The 21137-nt window shown below is 37.5% G+C and overlaps 1 protein-coding gene across 2 annotated transcripts in view; it reads left to right on the top strand.

The window, feature by feature from the left end:
- The window catches only part of TMEM135 (transmembrane protein 135), a 186376-nt gene that overhangs the window by 4282 nt on the left and 160957 nt on the right, over positions 1-21137 (top strand). For both annotated transcript variants that reach the window (XM_074917568.1, XM_074917559.1), the window contains exons 2-3: positions 10839-10966; positions 16732-16824. In XM_074917568.1, the coding sequence (XP_074773669.1) occupies positions 10839-10966; positions 16732-16824 (221 nt within the window). The remainder of the gene's footprint in view (positions 1-10838; positions 10967-16731; positions 16825-21137) is intronic.

Here is a 21137-nt window from a genome sequence, read left to right as displayed (position 1 = left end):
AGGGCTGTGGGAATCACCCATATGTCAGCCTTAATTTGGGGCTTGGGGTTGAAACCCCAGCATTTCAAGAAGAGAGTGATTTCACAGGGACATTGCATAAAGCTGGAGAAGGGGGAAGGAGAGGCTGGAATATTGTATTTGAATTGTCTCAATTTCTGTTTCCCGGGATTTCTGTTGATTTCACATGGGAAATCTGCCATTCATCACATGCATTGGAGCAAAGCACTCTGTTTACTAAATGTCTGTAAGTTTTAGGCACTTGTTTGATGATGGTGCACATTTTGCAGTAGATGAATATGCTTAGTTGTTAGTTATCAGAGGTAATCGGATCTGGTAGTAACATTCTCTTTTAATCTAAATAAGGTAAAAATCATTTGTTTGGTACTTTGCAGTTAAGCTAATTCTTCTCACTTTTTGCTTGTGGGATGTCAAGAATCATTTGTGTCATTCACCTTTTCTTCTCCTAGTCTGATCATCTGTTTTCTTCATTTAATTTAAGCCAGGCTCCCTCCCTGCCTCTCCAACCTAACTTCTTTCCTGCTCGTCCCCTCTCAAACACAGGCCTTCTCCTGCCCTTCTCCAGCACTGGCCCCTTCCCACCCTACCTCTGCTGCCCTTCCTTCACCCTGTGTGCCTTTGCTGCTAAATGACAGAGCCAGGGAACAGCTTGTACGCTGGCCCCTACGTGGTTCACGCTGACAGTTTACTCGTGGCTCTCACTCCACATGCCTCTCTCCCAGACAGACCTGCTGGCATATCAGAGAGGAGCACCAGGGCTAAAGCAGCGTGGATGCCAGCAGGTCTGTTCAACCTGTCCTCTGGACAGGGGGGTGGTTTGGACAATTTTTTAGCAGAAGAGGTGTAACCTGAGTCTGCTTCCAATACATTTTTAAATGATTCATGGGTCTTGCTATATTTTGTTGATTTCTTTCACTTAATTTATTCTCATACTCATTTTGATCTTACTTTTGATGCTCTTTTCGTACTCATTTCATACTCTCCTTTGTAATATTTTTCACACATGTGCCATATCTGCATCCTTCTGTGCTTGTAATAGCCTTCAGGTTCTTAGATGCCAGTTCCTTCTTTCTGTGTCAAAAGTTTTTTCCTATTTACAATTACAGTGCAGTTGTCTTTCTAGGCCTTCTGACCTCTGAGTATCTGTATTCTTTCCCTTAATCTGCATTATTTATTTTGTAAGCTCCCTAGGATGGCACTGTATATAATATTGTTAAGGACACAAATGCTATCAGTGATTGTACAAGTATAACGTGTTTTTTCTTGTATAAATGTGAGGGGGACATTGGTACTAGTACAGCATGGGCCAGGTTGTCATGCACGTGGCAGTTGGCAGGTCTCTTCACAGATAAATTACCGATTGACACGAGGTAATAACAAGAACAAACCTAATTATAGCACTAATAAATTATTTTGAAAACTGTTGCACGGAAGACAGAATCAGCAGCCGAAAATTGAGGTGAGGCGGGATGAGCTGTGAGTGTTGCATCACTCCCCTGGCTGCGTGTGCATACCTGTAGGACAGGGTCAGGGCTCGGTCCCCAGGATGGATGGTGCACACTGACTGTGCCACTGCTGCTTCAGGCTCACTTCACATGCGGTTTCTCTTAGGGATTGGTGTTTGGACTAGTCCTAAGCAAAGATGGGGAGTCAGCTAACACTAAACCAGATCCTGTCTTATCTGCCAGTGTAGACATAGTCATCACGTGTCATCTTTCTGAGGTGTGTGAGAAGGCTGTGCTGGCCAGATTGTATTGTAAAATAGTCCAGAATTGCTCAGTATATGAAAATGTGATTTTTTTGTTTGTTCTGTGAACCATTGTGTATTTGGAAAGAGGGTGGAGACTAAGAAGAATGTTCGCGTTACCCTTGAATATGCTTCTGTATGCCAGCTTGGATCTCTGGGTGAGCCGTCAAGAAACTGCCTTCTGTCAGGCCCTGGTGATGGTGGTGCGTGATTGTGTTGTGTTGGGATATCTGATCATCTTAGTGCTGTGTAGCGTCCTGTATCTCTGTGCTGTGGTATGAATGACATGTAGGTCAGTGTGTTCTTGCCTTTAGATTCTTCTGTAAAATGGATTAAATATGACTAAAATTAGCTTAAATGTTACTAAAGGAAGAACCTGGCTTCAACGTCTTCATTCGAGGCTGTAATCATTCTGCTTCCTTCAGGTGGCTTTCGTGCCAGGCCAGTAAAATTCTTTCAAAAATCAAAAATAAACAAAAATAGTCTCTTGCACAGATAATGAGAATTTTAAAAGAATCAGTTAATATATTCAGGTAGGCTGAAGAATTTGTGCTTGAAGATGCAAGGAGTAACCTAGAGCCTGCATGAAAAATAGCCCTCTACTCATTTCAGCGCGAGGGAAACAAGTGGTGAAGATAGTTGCCATGGAATGAGAGTAATGCTGGGACTGAAGGTAATTTAGATGTTATTCAAAGAGTACACAAGTGCTGTTCATTTCTTTTTTTAGTTGGGTGGATGATATGGAAAATTTTAAAAAAGCCAAACCAAAACAATCCAACCCCCTGAAGGTGGTCTGCGTATAACATCTCACAAGGGACAGAGAAGTCAGAGAGCAGGAGACACACAGTCTTCCTCAGAGTATTGCAGGAACTGACTTACGAAATGAAAAAATCTGGGAGACAGGTTTTGTAATTTGTGAAATCGGGGAGGGACCAGCTAATTGAGGAACAACGAATCTGAATGTTTAAGAGGAGGCATGAGAAACAAATTGCTGATTTGAACATCATTGTCTTTCAAAACTCAAGCGTTACCTGAGGGCATTTAGAGATTAAGTTACTCCAAGGAGTTTAAAAATAATTTTTATTAAGCAAATGAATAATCTTCTTGTAAAATTAATACAAAATTGCAAATTGTTATAAAAATACATATAAATGAATGTAATTATGAAATAAATCTGACATCAGTCTAGCTGTGCCTACTGCTTGAGTAACCTGAGGTATTTTCTTAACTGGTTTAAATACTGGGAATTGCTTTGCTTTTAGCATGCACATATGACTTAGTTACAAAATTTTCCTTGGCTTTTTAATGACTTGCAGTGTATATATAATATAAGCCATCTACACAGCATTATTGATAATTTCTAAATTTGCATTTTAAAGGTGCCTAAATATGCCAGATAGTCACTCTTCTAAATGTCATTGAACTCTCCTTCCTGGAGATTTGACTATGTGTCTGAATATTTCTGTAGCTTTTTTTTTTTCCCTTTTTTTTTTTTCTGTTTTTAAGTAAAAGTTTGTTATGATGTGTATGATTTTAGTTGGATATTGTGTGAAGGAATGAGATAGAGATGTTTCTGCTTGTTTTCAGTTTCCATCAATCAGTGCTGTATGTGTTGGCTAATTTCACTAAAATTGGATGGAGGGGTAGTGTTCCTAAAGACATAAATTTTATACAGACTTAGGAAGTGGTGGTTTGGTGGTGGAGGGTGAGTAAAAATGATGTACAGACAACGGCAAGGTTGGTGCAAGGTCAGTAGTTTTTTATCCTGCCATGTAACCTGTCAGACTGTGTACACTAGTCAGACAATTAGCGTATTCATTAAATGAAATCATCCTTTGTGGTGATGCCTCCTGTGGAATCTGTAGTTCAGGGACATAGGTGAAGACTGAGGATACTGGAGGTGAAGCTCAGGTTATTGTGGTTGGATGATGATTACTTGTAGGCGTTACATGACCTATCGTTAAAGTAATCAGGCCTGACTGGTGCCTCTGATCATGGGAAAGGTCGTTTCTGGGTCTCATGTTCCTTTTCTGCTGGAACACACTGACAGCCTAGCTCAAAGCCTTGGGCTACGCTGTGTAGCTGTGTTTTAAGGGTTGTGTTGGAAGTGCTTATATTCCTTCCACAGTTAAGACAGAATAAATCAGTTCTGATTTCTTAGTTCTATAGGGCTTAAAGCTTGTATATGAAGACTAAATTAAAAAAAAGAAAGAACTTCAGTGATACTTTTTGACAAACAGATGGTATCCTAAATCTGGTGGACTGATTTTTCATAATTACGTTTTCATGTTGGAGAGTCAAAATGCAGTTGTGTGAATTCTGTAGTTAATGCTAGAAAATATGTTTTCTATCGATTTATTTTTACTGAGTAGGTTGTTTTTAATACTTCAGACATAAAATAACAGTAGGCCTTAGAGTTCAAATCATTAACAATGTTTGTTCTTAGAGTGACCAGTCTATTACTTCAGGAGCGTTTGCATTTGATTTTGAGGGGTGATCTCCTCCTTCCAACTCCCCCTCTGTATATTGTACTTACATTAAGGTCTAAAAGCCACATTTCTTCCTTCTCCTTTCATTTCTAGTCACATTCAAACAGTCTTGGAGATGTAGTAGCTTGTCTCTCATTTTTTTCCACCTATGCTAAATATAATTTCATAGCAACTTTTTTTTTGAATGAATGAAATAGAGTTTTTTATATATAAGAATGTTTTCTCTCTCTCTGTTTCAAGATGATAATGGCCAAAGTGTTTCAGTGAGAGTTAAATCAGAGCTTGCTTTAAACTGGAGGGGAAATGTGGCAATTACCATTGGAGGGTGAATCTGTTGTCAGTTTACGTTGGGTTGATGAACAGGAGAAGGAGAAATCTTCCAGTCTGGGCTAGGTGCATAAAAGATAATCAGCTGTTTAGAGAATCGTTATGGTGCTTGTATATTCAAGAATTTTGGAGGATGGGTTTGTGGTCACATCTCTTGCTGTGATACCTGTTATGTGTTAGTCCTGCTGTTTGTTCTCTTTGTTTATAAGTAATGAGGGTGTGGGGTTGCCTTCAAAAGCCTTCTAACATTGCCAGGCCTGCATTAAAGCATAACTCAATTTTACATTTCAAGTTTTAAACAGTTGTGTGCAGAATTGAAGAAAGGAATTACTTTTCTTAAACATAAGTCAGAGTCTTTCTGTTTCCAGTTTTCCCACAGGTGGTCATGGGACATTGAGCAGTGCTGGATCAGTCTTCAGGTGTGGAAAGGAAATCTTTCTCCCGTGCTTGACTTAGCTTAATCAAGAGGCTTTACCTGAACACATGCCTAGTACCAAACTAGTTGTGTTTGAGGCCAGAAATATTTTCTCTGGAAGTGAGGCTGGCAGGTGTTTAATTCCACCCTCTTCTGTGTGTATGTAGGGCACAGATGTCACACAAGGACAATCAGGGTATATTTCATCAAATCAATTTCTCACTTGGAAGTGTTACTAAAGAGTAATGTATTGGTCTTTTCTGTAGCACGCAAAAGTTTCATTGTCTGAGGACTAAAGTGATCTGTCTAAGATTCATCCAGATGCACATATGCTTACCCTCATGATTATAATATCCAGTGATACACAGATAGTCTTTTCTGGGTTTTAGTTGTGAAGTATAACTTGTACACGCATGTTGTGGTAAGGTATTAGCTGTCTTTTTCTACCTGCCAGTCCACAGAAATGTGGCGCTCAGATCACAGCTAACCCTTGCAGGAGGTTAAAATCTTCGCGGGAACAAAAGCACAGACACCAGTATGATGGTTGCTACTTGTTCAACTTATTAGCTGCCCCGTTGCTTTATATATGCTCCTTAAAGGGATCCACCTTAAGCACGGCTGTGTTTTGGTAACATTCTTCTTTGGCATGTTTGATTGGTTCCCTATTCTTCCCGTACATCGCGAGGTCTTCCGAGCGCCTCTCCCTACACATGGATGAATCAAATACAGAAATAAATATAATGATAATTTTCTTAAACTGTCTCCACTTGTGCTACTAATTCTTTAGACTTGTTGCTATGAGATTTTTTTTTTACTTCCTTAAAATTTTAGCATCTGGTTACATATGTGTTACTTGACTGTCATGTAGGTAAAAAAAAGTCTACTCTTGTATATGTAGGAGAGGGTTGGAATTTTGCCTTATGGGTTTGCAAATCACTGGAAAAGTAGCAATAGGCATTTAGAATATTAAAACGTCCTTCAATGGCTCTATTAGGGTATTTGAATGCTTGAAAATTTTCTGACTATTCATTTCCTAATATTTTAACATATCTGAACCTTTTTAGAATTTAATCTGTTATTTTCAGCTTTTTTCCTGAAATGTTCTCTGTTATCTTTTTTCCTACCTCTGCTGTTTATGTTTTTGATGATGAAATATCTAGGATTCTTTTTGCTTAATCCTTTTTTCCCCCCATTGATGGTTTTCTTTCCTCTAACTGTGATTAATTTGTTTTTCTGCAGTATATCTGTATTTTCTGCAGACTGTTGGACTGAAGGGAGATCAAGAGCTAAAACTTGTGGATGTGAATAGACAGAAATTAGAAAGTTCTAAAACTTTTGGACGTTCTTAGGCCATTTACCTGTGGCAGAGCATTGTTTGTTTTAAATTCCCTTTTGCTCTGAGTTGTTGAGTGTTTGGGCATCTAGAAAAGTATTTCTTATAGGAGACTGGCAAAGACAGGTTTTATTAGAAGATGTGAATGTAAATATGTTCCCAAGCTGGACTCTATTCTGTTTCTGGAGCTCTGGTGGCTTGAGCTCTGCTCGTTTTGAGAGAAGAAATGGGAGTTGAATGGCAGGAAGGGCTGTTACAGGCAAACAGCTCAGCTGTTGGTATGGACTGTTGGTAACGAGTACTTAAGTCTTTGTTTAATGCTTACACAGGCCAAATAAAGACTGCACCGTCAGACTGTACTACTAGTTAAAGTTTCTTTTTAGTGCATGAAATGCCATAGTGTAAGAAAACTTAAATTGTGGTGAGAGGAAAACATCAGTTTTAGTTTTTGAAATGTGGGTTTTCTTCATTACTTTCCAGGTATCTTGGAATTCTTGCAAATTAAGTTACAAGGAGTGGTTATACAGTATCCTGAGTCAAATGCTTAATTTTTGGAATTTTTCTTGGTGAATAAATAAATAAATTGTTAGGTAATATTAGGTATGTATTTCAAACCTGGGTATTCTTTACCTGCAGAGTAGCAAATGCGCTTGAGAAAGTGCCATTATCTAGTTGTGACTTTAAATGTCAGTGACAGGCATATTGGTTTACGTGGTAAGAGTTGTTATAGTATGTTGAATATACTGTGGACATGGGTTACATTAGGTCTTTTATTCCCTTTGTAGTCTCTTTCCTGGAGAAATGTGTGTACAGGGTGACATTTTGATTTTACAGTTTTGTCATAGTTTGGTGTTGTTTTTTTTTAATTGGTGATATACGGTATATGTGTAAACAAGAAGTGAAAGCCATGTGCCTTCTATTAGGAGTGGAAAATGGTGCAGTCGGTGATAGCTCTTAGTACCTATGAAACTTTATTCAAGTTGTATTGGTATTTTTTTTTAAAAAAAAGGAAAGGTGGTACTTTACAGGAAAGGGTTGTCTTGGTTAAATGTAAATTCCATTGAAGGGTGGAGTTGTTAATTACAGTCTTTTTTCTAGAGAGTTGTGTAGCCCTTCTAAATATCTTAAGGCCAGATGCCTTGAAAAGAAGAGATTTAATTTAAGAGTGACTCAGTGTTTTATGGAAAGCCAGAGTAGGAAGTTGCAGCAGATCTGATCCTAAGCCACTCTTAGTCAAAGGATATGTTGGAGCATTCTTCTCTCTGAGGTAGATAAGACTGCACTGCTGTGGTCTGCCTGGAGAAGTTGTAAGTGAAACCTGGGTCATAATCCACTGGTATTCAGTGGGGTCTGCTCTCCCTGTTTCCAGATGTTTTTTGGACAGTCTTCACCTTCTCATAAAGGGTAAAAAGCAGGGAAAACAGCATGGCTTCAGAAATGGAGGAGTGAGTTGTTTCTGTTCTCTGGATTATGGCTAAACTGCTGGGTTAGGGGGTGAGGTGAGGCAGCACAGGCAGCATGGAACTGAGGGGAGGCAGCATTGCGTCTGGGTATCACTTGTGGCGCGATCTCACACAGCAGTGCTTCACTTGTGTTGTGGACATGCCAGACCATTTTACTAAATCTGGAAATCTACAATAATTGGTAAGCACTGAAGAATTTTATTTTATAAAATTCTTGTCACTCTGTCTCAGACTGAAACTGGGAAATTATAGAGAAGGGTGACAAGAGTAAGGGGAGGTATGGAGCTGGTTTTGTCCATTCCTGGAGACACGATAGTCAACTGTTTAGATCAGTGAGCTGAATCAGAATTGCAGTCCTTCATTCTTGTAGTGAATAACACCCCAAACTAAATTTTACAGCTATTGCCACTAAGGTCCTGATACAGACCACCCTGAGGTGCCTAAATAAATATGTCCTAGGATTTGTATGATCCTTTTATGGCTGGAGAGAGAGCTGAGACCATAATGTCAATGAGATGTTAATTCTGTCTGTCAGACTCCTCAGGGAGTCTCAGTTAATTTACAGACCTTCTGCTACATCTGTTGGCATCTTCATGGAGATTAATAGTTTGCCAAGGAAGTATCTACTGGATGTCCTGATGCTTTCTCCTTCCATGCTGCTATCTGCTACCGATGGATGCTGCAAAGCCTTCAGCAGTGCCATTTATTGTAAGAATTTGGCCTTCATCACAGTGTCCTCCCAGCTCACTTGGGTGAAGTATATCCCAGTAGAAACCAGGAACTGCTGCAATCTGACAGATTTCATAATCTTTTTGTCTTGCCAACCTCAACTTTAATAGTACTTTTCAGAAGTGTGTGGAACTGAAAGGGAGAGCAAAGTGGTGTCCAGAAGTGTCTCGTTATTTTTTCCATGTAATCGCACCATTGGTGGTGGAGGAGAGGAAGAGAGCCTGCTCCATAGTCTGCTTTTGCCTGTTTGCAGCTGTACATGATATTTAGCTTAGTTGATGTCTATAAAGAACTTCGAAAATTATAAGCATTATTTGTTTGTTTTTTTTTTTTTTTTTTTCTTGGTGGGCGTGCGTTGAGCTCCATTGCCCTTACACATACAGCTCTTTCAGTTATTGTGAGCAATGTTTCAGTGTTTCTTTGGACTGGTTTGTGTGTCATCCTTGGTTCTGTTTTATTTTTCGCTTGGGAATAGAACAATAAAGAGAAAGGAAAGCAGAAATTCAGATTAGTCTCAAACTTGTTGGAGAAGCTACAGTAATAAATTTTTTACTTAGATGTGACATTAACTTATAAGATACCAATCTTTGCTGTTTCACTTCTGACGCTTTGGTCTGAGGAAGCAAGGCTTCACACTTCAGGTTTAAGGTCTGTATTCTTAAAACAAACAAAAAAATATTTTGTTCCAAATGTTCATGACCTTTGTACATTAGGCTAGAAATAGCTGAGGAGGTAGCAACTAGTGATCCAGCGTTTAGACTACGTTAAGACTTTCCTTCATCAGAAAGATTATCTGGATTGCATTATTGCTTAACCTATTATGGTTTAAGCAGTCTTGACACTTGATTAAGTAATGTGTAAATCTGTTTTCAGAAGTCTGTTCATGCATGTATTTCTCCTTAATCCTTGGTTCAAGCTTCATTTTGGAAACAGATTTTGGCAGAACTTTCCTGTGGTTAGTGTTAACGGAACCCTCGGCCCACCTCTGAATCTAAAGTATCTACTTGCTATTCAGTACGAGTGGACAGTGTTTCAGAACAGCTCCCTCTCCTGTGTTTTCAAATTGAGGAACTGAGACTTCGAGAGATGTTGCCAATACCAGTTCGACAGGACGTCTTCTGTTGTTCTCATCAGTACCAGCAGTACGAAGCTTGCTCTCTTCGGGACTTCTCTAATTCTAAGCATTGACCAAAACCTCCTGCCAGTTCTGAGACTCCCTGGGAGATCAGTGCAGATAAAGATAATAATGCTATTAAAAAGGACAATAAAAACTATGTCATGGTGCACCCAAAGTCTAATTTCGTGGAATCATAGAAGAATGCAGGTTGGAGGGACCTTGGGAGGCCATGTGGTCCTAGCTACTTGCTCAAAGCAGGGCCAGTTGGATGAGGTTGCTTGGGGCATTTTCTAGTTGAGTTTTAAGGATCTCCAGTGATGGAGAGTCCACGACTATTTTGGGGAACCTGCTCCAATATTCAGCCACCCTCAAGTGAAAATTTTTCTTCCTTAGGTCTGATCTGAGTTTCACATGCTTGAACTTGTCTGTTGTCTCTTGTTTTACCCCTGTGCACCTCTGAGCCTGGTTCTCTACACTTCCCATTAGATATTTGCAGAATTTCTGTGGACAAAAAAGAGTTTGAGGACCTTCAGTGTTTGAGTCATTAAATAACTGTTTTTTGTAAAACATGGGACATACATTACACTGACCAAAAAGAACATTTATTTTTTAGATCCAGCCTGGTTTCTGCTATAGGCAGTATTTTAGAGATAACATAATATTTCTGTAAAATTTGTCAGGAATGTGTTGATCTTCCAGCAGACGGTGAACATTTTTTGGAGGACTTGCAGTTGGTTAATTGGAGTAGAGAACCTTTAGAAATACATCATCACTTCATAGACACTGTGTAAGGCCTGTATTTGGATTCCTTTAGTGACATTCTGACCTTAATTATGTGATAGTCCAACTGTCTGGAAGACAAAACTCAATGTAAATTTATCATATCTTAAAAGTTGTGTTATCTGGCAGACAACGTTTTTGACTATTATGGCCAACGGTAACAAGGTAATAAAATTCCTCCTATACTTCCCATTTAGGATTGCTTGATGTATTTCTTGGTATAAATATTGTAACAGCTGGAGCAAGTTCAAAGGAAATCTTTGTGGTATTGTTCATAAACCCAGCAAATTTAAGAGCCTTTGATTTACTACTTAAATAGGCATGTCTCGTTCTCCTTTTTTATTTTTCTTTACAATGTGCAAAAAAGAGCCTAACTGAATTAAAGTTTGTCACCCCTTTTTTTCTTCCCTCCTCCCTCAGATTGCAGCTATTCTCAGGAAACGAAAACTTGACTATTACTTGCACAAACTGCTACCTGAGATCTTGCAATCAACTTCCTTTCTGACTGCAAATGGGACCTTATATATTGCTTGCTTTTGCATTCTAAGGTTGGTATACTGTCCTAACAATGAAATGTAATAGGAAAGCTGTTTTTATGCAGCTTCTCAGTTTATATAATAATTTGTCTTTTTTTATAATAGGCTTGTTTGTAATGGGTAGGAGTAAGAAAAACAACAGCCATGCCGTCATCTTGATTTCTGGTCTTACCACTTGAATTGGGTTGCCTTTTTTTTTCCTAATCCTTTTTGTAATCCTTTAAATCAGTAAACAAGTCAATATACTCACTTTGCTTCCTTTTTTCTGTTTTACTGATTTAAAATTTGTTGTTGCAGGAAATTAAAATATATTTTAGAGGGGAACTGAGAAGGCCTAATCTTTCTCTCCTAGACAGAATTGACGTAATTTGATGTTTGTTTCTATTTTCCTGCTGAAGGGGCTGTGATGGCTTTTTATGATCCTAAACTTTATCCAGCCATCTAAGTTCGTACTTTCCTTATTTGTGGTCACAAATGAAGGAAATCCCAGCACAGCTTCTGGGGTTCTGTAAGACACAGACTTGCTCTGAAAAATGAATATAAATGGCTCTTCTGTACTCTTGAGTTGTTTCCAGTGTGTATTTCATGTGACTATCAGGATAGTTAAAAATTAAACTTTCCTGCTTACGAATATGATGATCTTGTACATCTAAATGCATTTAATGTAAGAGATGTTTTACATAGTCATGTAAAGCGTATAGCAGCTATGAATTTTTGAATATTATCTGACAGTGCACTCAACAGCCCCTCTAAGTTAATCAAACCCATTAAGCCCTACTTCTAGGTCTGTTTAGAGGCCTCTAAACTTTGCTTCAAAGCTGAGGGAGAAGGCTAAGAGGAGGAGCTGGCTGAGGAGCCATGGAAAGCTTTTTAAGTAAATCATTTGCAAAGTTCAAAGTGAATCTTCAAGTAATGAGCTCTAAAGAATATGAATTTTTCTGGCAATCTAAGTTGTATTAATATTGATTTATCTTTACTCCTCTGAGCTATACAGTGGTCTTCCTTATCCTTCCGTGCAAATCTGTAGTGCCTTATTTCAGTGCTGTAGTTAGATGTTACTCTCTGAATTAAGCTGGTGTGGTTTTAATTTTTGTTGTTTTCAGCTGTTCCTCTAACAGAGGTTATTAGCCATCTAGCAGATCTGTGACTATGCCTGTGCTAGTAAATGAAGCAGGAAAACGATTAGTGTTTTTCTCTGAAGCCGATTGGTATGGCATCGCTTTCACCTATGTGGAACATAGCTGTGTAAAGCTGTTTTGACCTCCAAACCAGCATGGCCAGATGCAGGCTGGGTGATGGAAATGGTACCTAGTCTGTGTGCCCTCCAAGTCCCCTTGACCCGTTCTTTAGGTTCACCCAGGACAAAACCATGCCAAGGATGACTAACAATTTAATGTGACAAGGCATACATGTAAATGCTTGCTCTACTGTTCTTACAGTTGGGCAGCTGAGTACCAACCAACAGCTCGGGAGATTGTGTATGTGTTTTCCATTACAAAGAGATGCTCATGAAGAGTTGTCACCTGCAGCAGATTCTCTGCTGGTAGGGTCTCTGCAGACAGCCCAACACCTGCAGTTTGCAGGACTTGCAGATAAAAAGTAAAATATCAGCCTGTTGGCTGGGGTGCTAATTGGAGCTGGTGAACTGAAATCACTACCAGAGGCAAAAGAAGAAAGTGTTTAGGCAGCCTTATGCACTGTGCCTGTTGAGGTATATGAATGTCCAGTTATAAGGAGTATTTTGCAACTTTTCTGACCAGAATAAAATTCAGAGCCTCAACAATTAAGCGAACAGGATATATAAGAGCTATTAAATGACATTTCGGAAAACAATGGATAACTTGATTATCAGAGAAGTCATACTTTCCAAATTTACTAGTGTGCTTTGAAGGATGAATATGTATCTGATGATGATCTGATTGGTGCATTATATGTAAGTTCCCAAATGACTTTGACAAGCTTGCTTGCTATGACTTTTCAAGAAGAAAGATCCTCTGTCTTCCAGGAATTAGTAAATGATTAGCAAGTAGTTAATATATATGAAACAAAACAAGAGGTAAATAATCAGTTTTCATGATAGGAAGAGGTTGCCAGTGATGTTTCTGCTGTGTCCTTTGTTTTGGATGTACCTAAAGAATCTGTAAAAGGGATGAAGAGTAGTGTGGGTGATTGTATGAGATTATTTAGGTTACAGAAATCTAAAACTGACTCTCATCCATTTCAGAAAGATCTGTTGATTAAAATCACGAAATTTGAGAGAAAAGTGCAAAGTAATGCATCGGGAGGAAAAAAAAAGCAATCCTATCCTTACGCAGGAATGGGCTTTACACTAGCTACTATTAATCAGGAAGGTGTTTGAGAGTTGTCATGGATAGGTTCCTTGAACAAGGCAGTCCAGTACTTAAATGGTCAAGGAGCTGAGTAAGTGTTATTTGGAAAGAAAATGAGAACAAGCCAGAAACCTGTATAAATACATGACATCTTTACAAGTTGAGTACTGTATGCCTTTTTAAAAAAATTTTTTTAAAAGAGCTTCTCCAAGATCATAATGTTGACAAGTCCTTCACTTGGAATGTACTTAATATCAACATTGTCTTGCAGTTTTAGCCGTATAAACTTGCTTCTCTCATCTGCTCTTGCGGGGGGTGATGGAGGATGGAAATGTAGACTTCGTTCCTTCTTTTTAAGTGATTTGTGTGGGGTTTTTTTGTATTTCTTTGCTTCTGTTTTGTTTGAACATGTATAATTCCTTGAGTTTATTGCTGTGTAATACAGTGTACCTCCTTCAGTAGCCCCTGAGAGCAAAAGTAATTGTATGTCATTTTCCAGCCCGGAATGGGATTCGGAATTGTACATTTTAATCCATCAAAGAAATATCAGCACCTCTGTGATGTTCTGCATACCTTTGGCCTAAATATTTCTGAACTTGATTTGCAAGCATGTAAAAAGATTGAGACTGTGGAGATCTAGATGCTCTAGATCTGATACTAGATAGTGATGAGAGATGGGATGTGATAGATTTGTATAATAGGATGCATGCTGCAGTTTTTGTATCTTTTTTGGTTGGAAGGTATATTATAGTGGGAGCAGCAGTAACTCAGAAGCAGAAGTATCCAGTGAGCCCCGTGAAGCTGACTGATCTTACTCTCCTGGAGTTCTTGACCAAAGCAACAGATTAAAGTAGCTGAACATGTTAACTCATTTTATCTGCACGATTCCTGGTTTGGAAAGAGTGGCCTGTTTCCTTCTTTTGTAGTACCAAGGAGGAGATATGTTGGCAGGCACATAGTAGGTCCTGGATGAAGTGGCCACTTCATCTGTTTATACCTTTAGCAGAGTTCCAGTGAACCTTCAGTCACTGTGTGTGCTGAAAATACATCTTAGTCATCCAGTAACAATTAAAAGAAATGTAATTGTCAGTGAGAAGTCTGTCTTGTTCTAGTATGTCTTGTTGGTGCTCTTGTACTAGGGAAAACCACCAAAATTGAAATAGCTACAAATATTTTTAAGGATGTAAAACTACTCAAGAACGTGCGATTAAAATAATTTCAGGCATTGTTTAATATTGTCATCATTTCACAGGTGGGCAGAATTTCAAAAACATCTAAATCCAGTATTAGCAGTGACTTAGGTTGTGGATAGATGTTCTCATTCTAGAAGGGATTTACCAAGCTAATTTAGCTGACTTTTTAAAATTTTATTTTGTTTTTCCTTGAAGTGACTTAGGGACTATGACAGACTGCTCTGTTGGCAGAGCAGTGGGAGTGATGATCCTTTGTTATGGATGTGTGACAGGCCAGCTGGGGGTGTAATCTCTTCCATTGGTGAGATCCAGAAGACTACATCTGTCTGGGCTTCAGTCGGAAGTGCTAGGCTCCAGTGCTGACAAGCATTACATCCTTTAAATGAAAGGTGTGATTTTTTAGGTTTTTGGGTTTATTAAATGCAAAACCTCATGAAGATGTGATTTTTTTTTTTTTAGTCTAGCAACTTAGAGTGATTAAGTTTGTTCATGTACAGCTTTGCATTAGTTTGCTTAATTAGATCCAACTTTTTATATCAACCAGCCTCTGAGTTTTGGATTCAGTTGTACATAGAGGAATGAGATGCGTAACCTGAAAGAACTCATATTTCTCATTCCAATTTCTAACCATAGATTATGCGAAAATAACCATGCAAATAATAACAAAAGCTTGGTTTTATTTACTTGCAGAAGTTTGTTTCACTTACTGATTGCACATTTTAATTTCCAGTAGGTTTTATTATGTAAAATATGTTACTTTTGTTTCTGAAATCTTATCGAACCAAACGTTTAAGCATTGTAGAGGGATTCTAAACCATGCCAAAAGAGCAAATTCCTGTTTCTTTCCCACAGAAAAGACATTTGTTCTGTTACTTAACAGGTGTGTCTGGTAAGATGTGTTCATACTTATTAAGATGTTTAAAATGGCTTCTCTGAAACTTCATACAGTAATTGCTTTCCAAGAGAGTCCTAATAATGAACTTTAGCTCCTGCAGCATTTGGCATTGTCATCCTGAGAAATTATCCTTTTGCAGCCGTGGGAATGAACAGTGTGTGTAATTGCCATTACATCACTTAACTGCTGATACACTGGCTCTCTTTTCACATATGAACATAAGCTGGCATTGCTCACTGGTAATGTTATTTTTGCAGGAGAAGTATGAAATGAGGCTGTTCATGCCTTTTACAGCAAGAATGAAAGAGGGCTAATCAGATAGTATTGATTAATTATCTTTGTTCTCTCTTTTGAGTTGTCAACATGAAATTTTATCTAAGAAAATTTCCTTTTGTACCCTGTATGTTTGCCATTATGTTTGTTGTATTTTGTTCACTGTGTTTTTGGAAGGTTGGACTCCATTGTACCACTGTTTTCCTGAACTGATAGTGCTTATCAGCTGAGCAGCATTGGTGTAATTGAACTATGTTTGTTGTCATGCTACCAAACTTCATGACTGCCTGGCTGCTTTTGCTTCTGTGATCAACCTAAATTATTTTGAAGGTGCAGGTGTCTGGAACAGACCAAATGTGGTTGGTGACATTGTGTCTCATGCATTTTGGTTTTCCTCCTTTGAGTGTGACCAATTTATAGAAATATTTTCTTTAATGTTTCTGTAACTTTTTTTCAACTCCTGTTGTTGGGGGAAATTTGATATTGTGTGGACTCTTTGAGTGCAATCCAGATGTTGTTGCAAAAAATGAGAACTTTTCCACCTTAATAGAACTGAGATGTCACTGTCACTTCCAGTTGTAAAGTACATCTTGATTCCTTTGCTTACTGTAAATGAGTGGTTTATGGTTTTTAGCATTAGTCGACTATCTCTTTGGAGCATGATGTATATTAATTTGGTTTGATTTCTGGCTCACCTGATTGCATCCTTACATTCCACAAGGCACATCTTCCTTTATATGGACAAGTAACAGAGAGAAGCAACTCTAAGTTCTTTTAGAAAGTTTTTCTGCTATTAATATTTGCAACTTTTCAGAAACATCTCTTGAAAGCACTGCTTTCTTTGAAGGAAAGTAATCCTTTAAATGGAATGAATACGTTAATGAAGTATTTCAGGTGTTTAATGTTTATGAGAACTATCCAGCTGTGAAAATACAATGATTAGTATTTAGCTGTAAGTCTTGATTAAAGTAAAAGGACAAAATTAATCTTAATAAAGCGTGTGTAATTTTATAATAAAGGTAAAATATGGTGTTATATATGTTTCAGTTGCTTTGCATGTAATATGTGTACAAATTACATTTTCAGGAAGATACTTGGAAAATTCTACTTTTGGTCTCCTGGCTTTGGTGCTGCTTTACCTGCTTCTTATATGGCTATTCTCATCGAAAGGAAAAGCAGGTATGGTTTATGTTTATGGATTTTCAGTTTTATATAATAATATTTCTTGTTTTAGTTAGTTTGATGAATAACATTTGAAAATTCCGTGGTTTTATTTCAGAATGCTGGAAATAAGGTTCATTTGAAATAGTGTCTTTGGCAGCCTTAGATTTAAATGTAGAAAGCTACTGTGAAAAAACACTTTACAGACATTCAGTTTCTTGTTTGTGGCTTGTTTTTCTTGTTTAATGGGTAATTGTGTTGTTTAGGTTTGCCTGATGAAGCTCAGTTGTTTAGGATTTTCTAATGAAACTGTTGGGGTTTTTTTAAACATAATTGATATAATGTTTGCAATTAGTCACAGAGAAGGAGCATGCTAATGAAAGTTGCTGATGACTTGAGTTAACAACGTGACATTAGTTAAGGTAGACCAGTAATAGGATGTGGTGGAAAAAACTGACTGGAAGTGCCGAAGTAATCCGAATTGCATGAAAATGTAACGGTACAGAAAGCAAAGACTTTCACTTTAGGAAAGATGCCAAAATTCAGCTATCAATGGGAAGTTTGTTATGAAAGCATGAAGAGGGGTGTAGAAAGCTCTGAATGATCCAAGGATAGCCAAAAGTTGCCATTTGTAGTGTGGCCATGAAAGGTGGCAGGTGAAATCCTCAGTTGTAAAGTTTTAATGTTTTGACATTCAACTTATATTGGTGGCTTGTATCAGTAGTGAAAGTTATAGTGCTTTATTACTGTAATATGGAATGAGATCCTTTATCATCTAGTTTGTGGGTTTTATTCAAAGCAGAGAAGGTAACAAAAGGGTGATGTAAGGGATTACTCTTTAAAAGATGATGAGGGAGGGATGAGGCACTAGGGATGATGTGATTGCACTTCTGCTTACTATGAATATCCGAAACTTCCTTCAGCAGTCATTGAAAGATAACTGCAAATATGTACACATCATGTTATTGACTGGCTGTCAGGCCTCATTCCTAAACTTTAGGTAAGATTGTCAAAGTTCTGTCTTTTAAAAGAATGCATTATCCATTCCTTTTGGAGACTGACAATGTGTAAGAAGTTCTGGAAAGGTGAGAGCATTTCTAAATCTCTTCATTTAATGTAACTACAAGGAAAATACTAGTAATAAAGTAACTAAACAAGTTAATTATCTTTTTAATGTCTTTTCTAGCTGTCTGATTTTCATTTTACTGCAATTACTTCCTAAAAGGGTTGGTACACTTTGGTAGAACTTTGGTTCCTTAGAGTCTAGCACTGCTGTTGGCATTAGTGTTTTGCTTTGCGGTGAGAGCAAATGCATTTTCTCCCTTTGATTAGTGACAGCACTAGTTTAACTTTTCCTACACACCTGTTACAACGTGAGGATTTTGTGTGTCAGACCTCTAGTATTTCTAGATAACATTAAAGTGGAAGAAATCAGGCTGGTTTTCCATCTATGCAGGTTTTTGTAGCTTTCAGAGTATTTGTGAATCAAGAATTGAAACTGCTTGTGAGCCCAAACCCATACAAGGTTTTTGTGGAACAGTGGAACAACTTTGAAAAACTTGCAAAGCTAAGTAAGCTTAAGTAGAGCAAAAAGAGTAGGCAAGCAGATTTTATGTCAAATGGGTATTTCTATAATTCTTGGTGGCAATGTATGAAAGCTTGGACATGTTACCAGCCTCCTATTTAGCATCTGAAATTTGAAAGAAATAAAAGTTGAAACAGAAGTGTGGGAAAATGACAAAAGTACAGCATGTATGTAGTATATAATGCTGAAATACTAATTCCTGGAAGGTTGTTATTCTTTCTGTCAGAATCCAAAATGTGTGACCTAAGATAATTTGCCTTAAAACTTCACATTATATTGCATCAGATAAAATGTAAAAAGGCAGCTTTGGTATTGCAATGAACACATGCAGCTGAAAATGTGGGATCATTGTTAATGAAAATGTTAAATGGCATCAGAGGGTAGTTTACGTTTTTTAAAATAAAAAATTGTTTGGTATGTTATAAGATGCCAACTATGTGTGATGTGTGAAATGCTGCTGATCACAGACTTGGTGAAATATGATTTTCTGATTTCACATCTGTTTGCTTGTTCGCTTCTGTTACAAGCAAAAACAAATTTTAATAGACTTGTAGTCTCTTAAGAAACTGATGTTTGACATGGAGACACAGTGGCATTTTCAGTTGTCTCCTGAGTAGTTTACAACAAATTGTACTGAAAAAATCAGAGAGGTGGGAAAAAATCTTGATTTGAGTTCATAAACATATCTCTTGCCCTTCAAATTGCTACTAGCAGCTGGCAGCAACATCAAACTTAATCACTTAATCTCTTCCCAAGTGGATACCCTATTTTAAGTACCTCACTGGCATTTGCTTGCACAGCATCCCTGTCAGTCCTAAACTTGGGAACAGCAGGCTTGTAAATCAGATTTTCTTCTAAGTGTTGCTGTTCATGTGTGCCAGCCTTGTACATTTTATAATTCTTACAGAAGAATGGGAAAAAGAGATGGATAGCTTGTCGAGGTGCATTATAATCCTGAGGAGGAGCATGTTTTCTGACGTGTTACAAAGCTAGTTTGATTGTTGTTTGTGTAATACGTAACTGCAAATTTGCAAGGCACTGGCAATGAGAAGGGGAGGTGACATTGCATAGAAACTTCAAACTCACTCAGAAAATGATCTGCATTATATTATGCTGCTACGTTTCTATAAAGCTATAAATTGCACGTTAGTATGTCCGTGTGCATTCCGTTTGGTGATTACAAAATATGGTTATCCTTCCTGTGAAGACTAGTTTATTAGGATCTGTGGAAAGGGCCAAGGAATAAAAACACTTGTAAACTTTTTTGTATGTGTGTCTATAAATGTTCTGTGAGATTACCAGAAGAGAACTAGTCACATTATTATGATTAAGTAGTGGTTTGATAAGAATTATTTCTTATCTACATTCTTATAATTTCCATGTTTATGTATCAACATTCAATTATATGTTTGTAATGTGCAGATTCATATTCTATGCCTTTAGTCCCTTATTTCTGTAGTAGTAACTCAGAATTTTTACCTTTTTCTGGTAGTCTCAAGCAGTGTGGGTTGCCTGTTAGGATTAGAAGGAAGCATACTTACTGGCCAATGCAGAATTTATAAATGACAAGCTGACATGTGTTAGCTGCATCGCTGGTATGCAAGAGGGCACAGGAGTTAAACTTCAGCAGATTTTGAATGTACATTATCTCATACAATACTGATCTTTTTAATAGTTGCTAGTGTTAGTCCTGCCATGTTATTTCTTTTCTCTGTATTTAAGGCTCTGGCAGAGATGTTGAAAAATGAGAAATGAAACAAAAAACATTGTGTTACTGGTGCCTTATATGTTTTCACATGTCAAGAAAATATTCTTACAAATAAGGAAAGTACTCTCTTTTCGTGGAGAAATGTACGCGATTCTTTCGAATGTACGTTTTTCTAATTATTTTTGTTTATTTAGCTGTGACATCATTTGAATTACTCTTTGTGTATATATTGTCATAGTAACTGTGGCTGCATGATAATAAATAAGCTTCTATCAGGTGCACTTTCACAAGTGTATTTAAAAGAATATTTTTTTTTTTACAGTTTCACCTTTTTTACATTTCTATTAAAGAAATTGTTCAATTCTTTTGTCACAGAATTTAGTTTTGTAGTGTTAGACATTAAAAGCTGTGTTAGTGTCTTCTCAGAAATACAGATATGACTCAGTTACATTAATTTCATTAAGCTTCCTGAGGAAATCCTTACATTCATTTTATTAACCTCTCTATGGAGTTGTTTTACCAGTGTGCTCCTTGTTTACTCCTGTAGATGTTGTTTCAAACTGTTGATAAGAAGCAATGTTATAATTTTGAAAATTGATTAATTTCCTTACATCTTCTGGCCTCTGTTTGTAATTCAAAGTTACAGTCTCCTGTCATTTTTTCAGCATAATTCAATGTTATCAACAAGCATTGAGCATATAGTAGAGGAGAAGGTATGTGGCTTAGACTGAAAGACATGGTATTACGTTGTTCTAGAAGCACCGAGACTGTTAGAAGACAAGGAAGTAACTGAATATACTTGTTAAAATTGTTGTGAATGAAGCTGTTGAAATGTGATTTGAGGCTTGGCTGAAGCCAGCCCATTGCTAGAAATCTGATTATATCAGTTGTACCTTAGTGATTTCTAAGACAAGGAAGTCTGATAGCTCAGAGTTTGTATTTAAGACCTCTGTGATGACTTTCAAAGAAAATAATTATGTTCTCTTAAGTGTTTTATGAATGTGCTGATGTTTCAAAACCATTTAAATTGTGTTTTGC

Source organism: Athene noctua, chromosome 1, assembly GCF_965140245.1.
Source record: "Athene noctua chromosome 1, bAthNoc1.hap1.1, whole genome shotgun sequence".
Taxonomy (NCBI): Eukaryota; Metazoa; Chordata; class Aves; order Strigiformes; family Strigidae; genus Athene; species Athene noctua.
This window is presented reverse-complemented; position numbering and strand designations above follow the sequence as displayed.